At 40.4% G+C, this 12678-nt stretch overlaps 1 protein-coding gene across 1 annotated transcript in view; it reads right to left on the bottom strand.

The window, feature by feature from the left end:
• Window positions 1–12678, bottom strand: part of NRXN3 (neurexin 3) — a 1627094-nt gene that overhangs the window by 763173 nt on the left and 851243 nt on the right. Inside the window, exon 12 of the mRNA XM_064486155.1 lies at window positions 7730–7849. Within this exon, the coding sequence (XP_064342225.1) occupies window positions 7730–7849 (120 nt within the window). The remainder of the gene's footprint in view (window positions 1–7729; window positions 7850–12678) is intronic.

The raw sequence follows: 12678 nt of genomic DNA, 5'->3' as shown, positions 1-12678 counted from the left end.
TCAGGAAAATAACTGGGTACCAATACATACTATAAGAAGAAAAGGTTTTATTGCCCTAACCCTTGCAAAGATAAAACAAGCAAGCCTTAGGCATTCATTACCAAGTATTTCTTGGTGCAATAATTCATCACCCAGTACTTGCGGAAAAGGTTGTATTGTAGAAATGTGTTAATTTTATCTGACCAGCAACTGTTGCTTTTTCTGATAATAACACCTACTTTTCCTTTGGGAAGCTACCCTCCCCCACTTCACCTTTAAACCATCTTGGCTGGACGAAGGTGACCCCATCCCAGCTCCTGAAGTAATCAAGCCACCCAGACTGAACCGCCCAATGTATTTTTACACCTCTAGCCATAGAGCACAGTCTGTGAACTAACACAGTGGTCTTCAAACTTCAGCATGCATCTGAATCACACAGTCCGCAAAAGTCTGGGGTGCAGCCTGAGAATCTGCATCTCCAAGTTCCAAGGTGATGCTTATGTGGCTGGTCTAGGAACCACCTTTAGAACCACTGAATTAGCAGCAACCCAAGCTGGTCCAGTAATATTCACCCCCAGGGATTTTGCTGGAACACTTATGAAAGATACGCTCTTTGCAAATAAGGCTTTCTGAAGAGGTAAGACAAAAACCCAGGGCCTCTGGAGACCATGTGATAACCAGGGGGATTGGGCCTGCCTGATGAAATAGCCCTCCCAGGAAACAACCGAAAAATGGAGAGAAAGGGCTTCTGCAGAATGATGTCATTTGAAGACCTGGATTCAGCCGACCAAATCTGGACTTTTAAAACTTACATGGTAACAGATTCCCTCTTACGCTTAAACCATTTGGGTTGGGTGTCTCGTGTGCAACTAAAGGATCTCCAGCTAAAAGAAATAAACTATTAGACCTCTCCTTATCTGATTTACCTACAAATAGTGAGTGGCTGGGGCAGGAGTAATGAGGGCTTGAAATAAATACAGAGAGACTAGAAATATTATTAACAAAAGTGGAGAAAAATAGCATTAGTGTGGCCGGAGTAGAAGGTGGCTCCCTCCCAGCATTTACTTTAATAAATCATATTAAAATTTAACAAACCATGTCCTAATGCCCCCATGGTAAGAAGGAGCAGAAATTTCCCTCTTCTGGCCCTCTCCTGTTGGTACCTTCCTCTTTAAAGAAATTCCACTAACAAGAAGCTCCTACATCTCTTCACTCTCTCATTTACAGCTTTCCAAAGAAAAAGGAGTGACAAAATCTGAAAGAGTAAGGACAGCCTGCAAAGAGAACCGTATGTGCATAGCTCAGCTCTGTCATGTCCCTCAGGGGAGCAAGCTGCCTTCAAGAAACACCCAGTTTACCCTACTCATTCATGCACAGCCTGGGTATTAGAGGAGCTAGCCTTGCTTCAGTAGAGATGCCTACCCGAGTCCCGAATTAGTGTTTGAGTGGGCAATTCTAATTCTGAAGTTCAGTACCTGTAAACCACATTTTTCACCATCAGTGTTGTCAGTAATAAAAATGATATTTGATTTCCACCAGCCTTGCATTTGCTTTTCTCGATTGATGCAGAACTCAAGTGACAAAAATAAAAGAAGGGAAGGGGGTCATATTTTCTTGGTTTCCTTCAACTTCAATATCTGGGATATATAACCAGATCACACCCATGGATGCTCAATATTAATTTCATCTCTCTGGGAGCATACTCAGACCTAATTCAAAGAATTGCTCATAAGCACAATAATCAAATTTACATTTTATGAGCTTCTATGTGGTGTTTTGACAACTAGTGACAAATCATTCTCTTAATATAAGTAGAAATAAACTAATGATGTTGGTTAACTTAAATACAAAATTGTAATAGAACAAAAATCAAGATGCAACATAAATCTGCTAACAACTGAATAACTAGAAGAAAGAATTACTGCATAAAATCACTTAGTATTGAAAATTAGACTGGTCATGAAAATGCAAACTAGCATAACCTAAGTCCACAGGCTCTAATCAATGAAGTGACTGAAACAAATACCCAAAGTCAGTTTGGCTACAGATGTTCACACTAGGCCTGGAGACTGGGGGCTGAGACCGGATGGAAAATGATGGGGAAGGGGGAAATTACAGCCAGTCTCAATGAGGACACAGGAACTGAACTATGAGGATGTGGGGAGTCATGCCAATTTCTATTTTACAGCAAAAAAAAAATTTAAAAATATATCAGTGATGAGAACTAAGAGGTGATAACGAGGTGATCCCTGGTGAAGACTAGCGTTCCAAAAGGAACCTGAGGAGATCATTTTAAAGTCAATTGGGAGTTTTTACAGAAATTATGGATAAACTGGCCTCTAGACTTGAGGGTTTAGGAAATTCTGCTCACTAGAATGTGAACTTCATAAAGCAAGAAAATCATGAACAGTGTTGACTGAGATAGAAGAGAGAATGAAGAAAGGCTTGGATAAGAAAGGCTTGGTAAGAAAAGGGAAGCTAATAATGAAATTTAAGAACGTAGCCTAGGGACACAGACTGATTTAAAGTTTAGGGTGACTCCGAGAGTTTCAACTAGAAGTTAGGGGAGGAGGCGGGGGGAGCGGAGAAGGTGACATGTGGCCAAATTAGAAAAGGAATTGGCTTCATTGAGTGCTAAAGGAATTCCCTTGGCTAAAGATGGAGGTTTCAAAAAAAAGTATGCTATTGCACCTGGAAAAAGCATTGAAGAGATTGCTTCAACTTTGAAATTTGTGCCAAATGAAGCAAACAAATATTTTTTAAAGCCTGTGTATCTCCTAATCAGTATTAGTAACCAAGAACCATGTCACTCATCTCTTCCGACTGCTCTCTGTAAACTAAAACTCCTCCCACTTAAAAGGAGACTGTATGCATGCTTCACAGCAGTTGCTTCCAAATTTCAGGGGAAAGAGGAATAACTTGAGACAAAAATAACCAGGAAAAACCAAGACTCCTGAATAGTCCCTATATGTCAGGCACCATGCTGGGCTCTTCATAACCACCATCAAATGCCACTATCATGGGTAAAATGGTAGACAGGCATCACCACCTTGTTTTAGAGGTGACGATACTTGGCTTAGAGAGGTTAAGCAATTTGATCAAAGTTCATACAGGTTATAAATGGTAGACACCCACAAACTGAACTCAGGTGTGTTTCATTCAAAAGCCCAGCTCTCTTGTACACCACGCTGCTGTGGGACAAACAGCTTGACATTCCTTACAGTGTTGTCCAAGAACAGCTGCAGGTGGAATTTAACTGGTGACATTTTCATGAAGAAGTTGCTGTGATGAGTTCACACTCCTTTCCAGGGGCCAAGAGTTCTACTGTCATTCCGTCTAATGCACGGGTAATACAGCCAGCCCCTTCCCCGGAACAGCCATGTCACCTTGGTCCCTCTTCGCACATGCACTCCCAGGTTTCACTGACGGCCAGCAAGCAGTTTACAGGCAAGCCCTTAGAGTACTGAAGTCTGATGAGAACAAAAACTGGAGGGATAAACTGGGAGTTTGGGATTTGCAGACACTAACTGCTCTACATAAAACAGATAAACAGCAAGGTCCCACTGTAGAACACAGGGAACCATATTCAATACCTTGTAATAGCCTATAATGAAAAAGAATATGAAAAGGAATATAGATCTATATGTATAACTGAATCACTATGCTATATATCAGAAATTAACTCAACATTGTAAGCCAAATATACTTCAATAAATTTTTTTAAAAATAAATAAAATTAAATGGAAGAGCATCTAGACTCTGAGGCTGGACCTCCTAGGTTATATAACTTTTCTGTGCCTCAGTTTCCCGTCTGTGAAACTGGGATGAAGGTATCAGGATAAAATGTACCAGTGCATATTAAGTGCTCAGAACGGTGTCTAGAGCTCAAAGTGGGAACTATTACTAACATGCAGCTTTCATTTTTCCCTTTTCTCTGAAGTGTGTTAAGAATCTCCTGGTGCCTTCAGTTACTGTTTTCTCTCTTTTACCAGAACCCAAGTTCTTTCTAAGTAGAGACCACTTCTTGCCTCTTCCGTGTGCCCCGCAGTGTTTGGCAGAGAGGCCTGGGATCAGCAAGCATCCCTTACATCTAGGGAAGGAGGCTGTATCTGAGACAACTGCTTTGCAGTCAACAGTGAGAGCCAGCCAACACTGAGAGCTTAGCAAAGAAACCAAGGGAAAGGCTTAGAGGAGGCAACTTAACCTCCCCTGGCTCCTAGGCTGGGGAGAGGAATTAAGAAAACAAAGGCTTATAAAGTCTTGGTAAAGAAAGCACATTTTACCCACAATTCTCCAGCCACACTCACAGCCTTTTCCCCATTTTCAAAAGTGTATGCTGTAAAATACTTTCATAATAAAAAAAAGTCCTTGAGCCAAATATATTGGGCAAACACTGCACACATAATTATTGGAGATGAGCAATGTGTATTAATATATTAAAGGCTCCTAGTAAGTCCTTCAGTGAAGAAGGCTACCTTCATTTTGTTTAACCTAATATTTCCTAAATCAATCTCATCGTGTTTTTACTAACGTGAGAAACACGCTTTCCTTGGAAAATGACATTTTACTGCTCGGTGCTGTATGTGCCATGCAGGGTGAGGGAAGGAAAGGGAAAAGTCAGTGTGGCTCAGAGGAGTCAAAATAAGGGTGAATTTCTGAACTAGCAAGAAATTCTGCGTGGAGTGGGTGGTTCCTGCAGCATTAGGTCCCAATGCTGAGGAGCACAGCCCAAGTGAGGTGTCCTTTCCATTTATTCTTTGTAACAGAAATCCAGCTCAATCAATCAATTAATCAATCCATCCTTATTAACGGTCATCTGAACTTAATCTTTTTCCAGGAATAGATTATATTACAATAAATGAAAACCACCAGGCTGAGGACTATTTCTTTCCTTGCTTTTGATTTCTTATGAGTCTGACCTATTCTTTGCAGCATTTCTACAAACTAGCTGAAAATTTGACATCCCAGGGGACATTTAACAGCATGAAAGGTATTACAAAATAAGCCAGTAAGATACTATTTAATAGCCTGAGGACTGTGTGGTATTTTGGTTTCATTGCCTGATTTTATGACATCTGTGAGCTAAAATTAAAATTCCCAAGCCCCTTATCACTGTAAGAAGCAATCCAAGGTTGTGGCTCATAAGTGAAACAGCTCTTTTCTTCTACCAAATTTCTGTATCTTTATGGCTGCTTTTTTCCATCAACAGCAAGGTAGGGGGTGAGGCAGGAAATGAAAGCGCTTCATTAATTTCAAATATCAAATGGATGACTTGGGCATCCATGTTTAATCCTGCTTTTTAATTATTAGTGGTAAGAGAAAGCACACTTTATAATTACTTTTGTTCTGAAGTTTCTATAAAAGAATAAGACTGAGGAAGGCAATACACATTACTGTACCCTCAGTCCTGCAGTTCTTTATGACCATCGCTTTCAGGGCATATAATTTCCCTGCGGAAATAAAAGGAACTCGCTGTTGGGCGAGATTGGGGTGAGGCTGCCATCTAGTGGCTGCTTATTCAAAACATGCTGTAAGTAGCATCGCTGTTGGCTTTCCTGGGCCAAACGCATAGGGGTTAGCAAGGGATGGGGGATGTATTGCTACTGCCTTTGTAGGCTCCTGTCTGCACTAACGCTATATGGGGAGCTCTCAAATAATTAATGCAGGTTGGCTGTGGGTTCTAAAGCTTCCAACCATTTCTATGCCTCTTTGCTTACACTCATTACCCAAAGCTAATCTACCCTTCAGGCACATAGAACAGCAACTTTACCTCCCACTACTAAGTTATGTCTACGTACAACTGGAGGGTTTTGGATAGTTGTAATTCTGTTTGTCTTCGTTTTGGGAGGGGAAAGGATGGGTATTGTTGTTTACCTACTGACATGTATTTCTCACCTCACCTCAATCTATTCCATTATATTTTACCTATAGTGTAAGATACATCGTTTTCTTATGATGAATTATGAAGTCTAACAAGCAGCTTGGTTTGGTCAAATCACACAGACATGAATTTGGAGCTTAATTACACAACTCCCTGTAAGTTCACATTCCCTCGACGTAAAATGATAATAGGAACACTTAATTTGCAAGGCAAGGGTACACGACGGAAGATTAAAGGAGGTGATATATGTAAAACAGCTAACCCAGGATCTAACAGCAGCTAGGTGCTGGACACAAGTGAAATGATCTCCCTCTGTCCACAGACTCTCCTCCACGACTTCCACGCACACGTACTCCTGTCTGCACACACATACATGGCTCACTATAATTCCTTACTCCAGAAGCATAGAAGCTCAGGCTCATGATTATAAAATTAAAGTACAGAACCCAAGATTGCAGAAAGTTTATGCTAAAAATACTTCAGCAGTAATAGAATTTCAAGTTTAAAAACAAGGAAATGAGGAAAATGGGGTTTAGTATATTTATCCCAAAGGTATAAAGCATTTCAATGACAATGACTGTACTAAACCCCAGGGCCTCTGACTATAATCTGAGTGTCTTACTCATGGGAGACATTGCTGCAATGGCTTAGGCCCCTGAATTCATTTGACAGGTGCAGAAAAGGTAAGTGACTTTCCCAACGTCCTGCAGAGAATTAGCATCCAGGCCCAGGTCTCCTGATGCCAGCAGTGTCCCGTGTAATTCCTGTGCTGCCCCGAGGCTTCCTTTCCCACGTGGACAAGAAATCTGTGTAACACACAAGCACTGCTCTAGAAGTGTACATTGGAGAGTATTAACTTACAGAATGCAGCGTGTAAGATGTGCTTGAAGATGTCCCCGCTCTCCCTTCCTAGACCTTAATAAACTGCCCACCAAATTCTGCCTAAAGATCACCCTTTATAAACCACTCTAGATTTCTCCAGCCCAAATTGATAATTTTCTCTTCTGATTGACAATTATGATCTTATCCACCCAAATTAGAATCTCATTACATAGTCCCTGTTTTATTTTTCAAATACCCAAGTCCTATCTAATCTACAAAACTGGCTCACTGTTTGAGGAAACAGGTAGTCTTGTGAGCTTCCTTTGTATCTCCTACAGTCCTAGCACACAGCTGACATACAACAGGCTGTCACGAGATACTTACTGCTCGTGTGAGGCTCTGAATATTCCTTTACATATGCATGGATTTATCCACTTATTCCTTGCCCTCCTAGAATGCAAATTCCACCAGACCAAGGACTTGCCTGTTTATCACCATATTCCCAGTGCCTTCTAAAGCAGTGCTTAGTACAGAGTAGGTAACTTAATTAATAATGATTAAGTTATTAAATAAATGAATAATTATTCAGCACCTTCTAAGTATCATACACAGCTCTAGGTACTTAACTGTACCATAATGTTCCGGATTTCTGGCTTCTCCATCTCCCTCTCCTGCAGAGTGACTCATTCATTAAGGGAAGGAACCGGCACATAGGACGATGACTGGTAAATTGGGTTCGAATAACTGAATAACAGAAGGATCTGTAGACCTCTACATCTGTTCTCCAGACACATACACTATGCCTAAGGATGTATGTAATCACAGTAGTGGATACGTTCTACAATGCAGATCAATGACAAGGGATTATGAAAACACAGAGGAAGATCTTCTTAGCCTACCTGAACTTGTCAACAGAGAGCAAGACATATGACTTCCGTTCAGCAAAATAAAAGGTTTTGGAGAAAAAAAAAAAAAGCCTTTCTTCCCTGAATGACCAAGAGGAGAATGAGAGCAAAGAGAGACAGATTTCACTATGGCTGTACTCACCCTCAGCCACGTCATCGTCCACGGTCAACTTAAGGCTTTTTCCTCGCCGCACCACCCGAACGGTGTGCCATTCGTTGTCATTGAGCTTCTGCCCTGCATACAGGGTCTCTGGTCCTTTGCCTAGGGGCGGTGGTAAGTGTCAAAGTTAGAATCAATGCTGAAAGTCACACTCATGGCAAATCAGAGTTGTCAAAGCCACACTGGTGCACATGACCCAGTAGCATTCAAGGAATCATATCCCTCCAAAGTCCATCTGAGTTACACGGGTCCAACAGGGTCTTCCGCAGTAGTCCCCAAATGCACAATCTCAATTGAAACGTAATGGACAATAATACATAAGTGCTCTCCTTTAACTATAGATACAAGACATTTAAAATGCCAATGGCATTAAGTGAACATTTACAGGAAATAGTAGTCAGCTGTCATTTTGTTTCCCCAAATCTTACACTTCAGACGAATTTCTTGAAGATACAGGAAATTCGTCAGCCATTTCTTCATACTCGTTTGGTCAGGTAGGCATATTACACCAGTTTGGCTTTTGAAGAGTATCCACAAATTGGATGGAAAAAAGAGTTCTGCGATATGTGCTTTGAACTTGACATTTCCATTAACCCGTGGTCTTATCAGAATGCAGTGACCACAGAAATCACAATGGTAACTGTCACAACAATCATAGTGTTACGGTTTAAACCCCACTAGAAATAATGCTCCTGAAGGGAATGTGACGGGCCCCAGGCTTATATTCAGTGAAACGTGCCACTAAGCAAAGGAATCAATCAAGTTGTCTCCAAAGATCCATAATCAAGATACTTGAGATAATGTTCAAGATGTTCAAGTGAACCCTAGGAAGACTCAGATGCAATAAGGAATGACAGCATTTAGGCGCAAAAGCTGGCAAGATAAACACCAAGGTATTAAAACAATTCAGTTAGTGATGGGGTGGAGGGGGTGTTACGTTTCACTTGCCATTGAACTGAGATGTAAGTTTAAAGACAAAGGCTGCAAAGAACCAGAAAACTTAGGCCAAGTTTGTTCTCTCTACAGGGACAGCTGATCCCATGAAGGAGGATGCCCCTTAAATCTTCCTGGATTAGTCCGTCAATATATGGAAAGCCTTAGTTCTGGAAATAATTTGTAAAAACAAAAAACAGATGAAATATGTAACTGGGCAACACATCTCTATGGATGTTATGCATCTGTAATATTTCAGAAGACCGCACACTTGGCTCCAACATAGAGGAATACAGGGCCAGGTACGTAGCAGCTGCTTTAATGAGTGTTTACTGAATAACTGATGTCTACCTAGATCATTGGAAACCATCAAATAAAGGCAATAATACATCTTCAAGTAATTTTGAAATTTTTATTATATACCTTTTATTAGCCACTCTCCCCTCTCCTTTACCTCCAAGACCAAATTACATACTGTTTAGGGGAGAAGAGGGAAAAAGAGCATCACTTGGACAGAGATCTGTTGAGCTGGGTAGTTTTAAACTGTGCCCTTTAATTCTGAGTAATTAGTGCTCCTATTCAGTGCTGGTTATAAGGGTTCTGATAGTAGCTGAAGTTTGGGGGAGATTTCCTCCTTGGAAAATAAACAGGCTTTCAAAGTGGAAAGGTTTATTTTAATCACAAGGTATTCAGCAGGTCATTTGTGTTTAGTATTTTTTAGAATGTACTTATACCCCAACTGCAATCCAAACTTATAGAAATCCTGAGAGGTCAGTGAAGAAAGTTAGAATGGACCAAAAACACCCAGAGTTGAGTAATGATGCCATGAGACCAATGAATCTTAAGAGAAAAAAAGAATTCTATAACAAATCACTTAATATTCAATCTCAGCCTCTCTTTGCGAGTATGCCTGTATCTAATGTTTAAAATGTACGCATTATGACAGACTTTTCTCCCTACATTTCGGCTGATTGGACAGCACTGTTTATTTTCTTATTTAATTCAGGTTTCAGATTGATACAACTGTCTCCTTCGCAACAGCAAACTGTGTGAGCACCGGGAGAAAATGCAGGTCCTTTAAAGCAAGGACAGATGCTCTCAGAAGAAACAAATCTGCCTTTGTTTTTTCATGCTTTTATCCTCTTTATTCTACATGCAAATGCTTCGATAAGAAAGAAGAACGTAAAGAGAGATGTGGAAAATACTGGCTTTAGAGGCAGAATTGCTACAAATACAGGTAATTTAAAGAGCTCCTTAAGTGGCATCTGTTTTTTAGAAAATTTTTGCACATCACTTAATGTCTAGGACTGGGGACAAGAGAAGAGGGAGAAACACTAACACAAAGTCAGTTTTAGGACTTTGCTACACAAGTGCCGTATTAGCCACAGAGATGTTAACTGAGCTTTGCCTCAGCCCAGAATGTCTTAAATGCTGCTGGTATGCTGCAGGTATTTCTGGAGTCCTTGAAATGTCCACTATGGTCAAATTCAAATCTTGACTCTAAAACTTTGGGATGTGATGGCCTATGACCAAAAATGGGGGGGTGGGGGGACCTGAAACCTCTCATGCCCTCCTGCTGGGTTATGTTTAATAACTCCAACCCCAATAATTCTCATTACTCTAAGAGTAGAAAGATTCACACTCATTTCCTTAAAACGGCAGGGAAATGAGTACTATTTGGTATCTATTTTCAAGCAAAAGACAGAGAAATTTCAGTGAGCTTTTGAAAAACTCTCAGCCTCCAAAAGTGGAGAATCCATGGCATTTCTCTTCAATCAAGCCAAAAGGTCAATGTGTCCCACTAGAAGAAAAGTGATGTTTAAATTCGGATGGAAATGCACTCAAATAGAGGGGAAGAGCAAATTTAATTTGTAGCCTAAGCATAAAAATGGACTGATAAGTGATGCACGATGCAGACTAGTTGAATGTTGAAACAAACAAACTGACAGCTTTTAGAAATAAGGGGATGTAGCCTAGAACAATTTCTCTGGCAGATTCAAGCACAAAGCCAGCAAAGCAGCATGGTAAAACAACGAACGCAAAGATTTCTTTGCTTAAAGTAAAGGATGGTCCCAATAAGAAGAAGAAAATAATTCTGTTTAAGTTGGAGTTTAAAATGGAACTGGTGAGAAATTTAAACAATACACCAAAGCTATCAATCTTCCAGCATTGGCCTTTTTCTTTTTTAGCAGCGAGGAGAAGTGCAATATGCAAGTGGGCACCTACTGGATGCATGTATCAGATGCATGTTTCCTTCTTTTGTAGTTTAAGTAATAAATATTGATCACAGAACAACCCTTTGATTCCCTATAGGCTGCTTAGATCATCAACATTTGATCTAAATACGGAAAACAAGTAAGTTGTCTGACACCCCATAGTTGGATTTCCTAGGTCATGACACCCATGACTGGAGTAAAGAAGAGAAATTGCAGGTGAAGATTTCTGGGATGCAGAAGTCTATGTAAGCGGAGTGTTGACTCATTGATTACTATACAATAGAGAGTCTTTAATGAATCCTCTGGGTAACACCACACAAATGCCCACTCAACTGTAGCCTCACTGCAAACTCATGCAGCATCATCTCTTTTAGTTAAGGCCTGTCTCACAGAAGAGTCTCTGACGAATGGGGGACAGAGAATGAGAATCATGGACGAAGGACTCGGACTAGACTGCTCCCTTGACCTATCCTACAGTAACCCCATGGAAGCCAGAACTAAGCACAAAATCAAAATGAAAAATTAGGAGAAAAATACCCGTTGAGAGAGAAATCATTGCTGATTGCTTGAAGGCAGATGACACAGATATTAGCAGACTGTTCCCTCTTTTGGCAGGTAGGGAATGGAAGTGTGTGGGAAAAATCTCTATTTGAGCATTACCAAAGGCACACATCTTCACAAGGTGGACTTTGGATTTTAATTATTTTGAATCTATTTGGTTGTCTTTTTTAACAGACTGTTCACATTACATGAATTTTTTATTCCCCCCAGGAGCAATATAAGCAACAAAACTATACGATAGCCAAATATCTTATATTTCAATAATTTGTCAATCAATATATTTCTAAGATCTGCCCAAACCAACTAAACCAGGTGGTTTTGCTCATATGCAGGGAGTAGAAATTCCTTCCATGTGTCACAAAGTGCTGTTTCCAAAAGCAGGTGGATAACATTAAGAAACTTTTTTTTTTCGCTTGGGGTGGGAGGACAGGGACTAAGGAGTGTGGGGACAAATTCCTGCACCATAATCACCAAACATCTTTCTATTAGTGGAAGAAGGGGAAAGAAACGATCACTTGATTTCCCTTGGAAGTATGTTTCACATGAATCAAAATTCCTATGATGCATAAAAAGTATGAAATTCACTCCTTTAGAAAGGTCTAGTGAAATGCATGTGATTATACATCTGGATGATATGGCAAATAAATATGGAAAATGATGGACGGTATTAGCTTTGAAGAACATCGAAAATATTTAAAAAGAGAAAACTTACCTTATTTCCACCAGCGCCTTAGGTTAGGCTAGCTGAGCTGTGACAAACATTTTACGAGCCTACTGCACCATCTAGTTTATCAGTCTTCCTCTCCAGAGAGAAGAGATGAGGGAAGTAAAAGCAAGGGTGAGGAGGAAACGGACCAAAGTATAAAATAAGGAAGGTGACAGGGAAATAGGAAAGAAGCATCTTATTTGTCCCCCCAAAATTTCAAGTTTTGCTTGTTTTCTTTGGGCTGACAACCCAACATAGAATGAGAGGTGTTTTGTTTTGATACTCTTATTTTTGTTTTTCTTTGAGAAAAATTTAAATCATTTACTTATTAGAGCCAGTTGGGTGAAGCATTTCAAACAGATCACTGCACTCTCACTGGAGCCCTCGGGGCTCAGGAAGAGCTGTCATACTTCCCACAATAGATGTGAACAGCATAGGAGGCTGTCTGGAAGCCTTGCATTAAGTCTCCCAAGGCAGCATGGGAGAAAGACAAGTGCCCCAGTCCTTGAACTTGA

Source organism: Camelus dromedarius, chromosome 5 (genome assembly GCF_036321535.1).
Source record: "Camelus dromedarius isolate mCamDro1 chromosome 5, mCamDro1.pat, whole genome shotgun sequence".
NCBI lineage: Eukaryota > Metazoa > Chordata > Mammalia > Artiodactyla > Camelidae > Camelus > Camelus dromedarius.
This window is presented reverse-complemented; position numbering and strand designations above follow the sequence as displayed.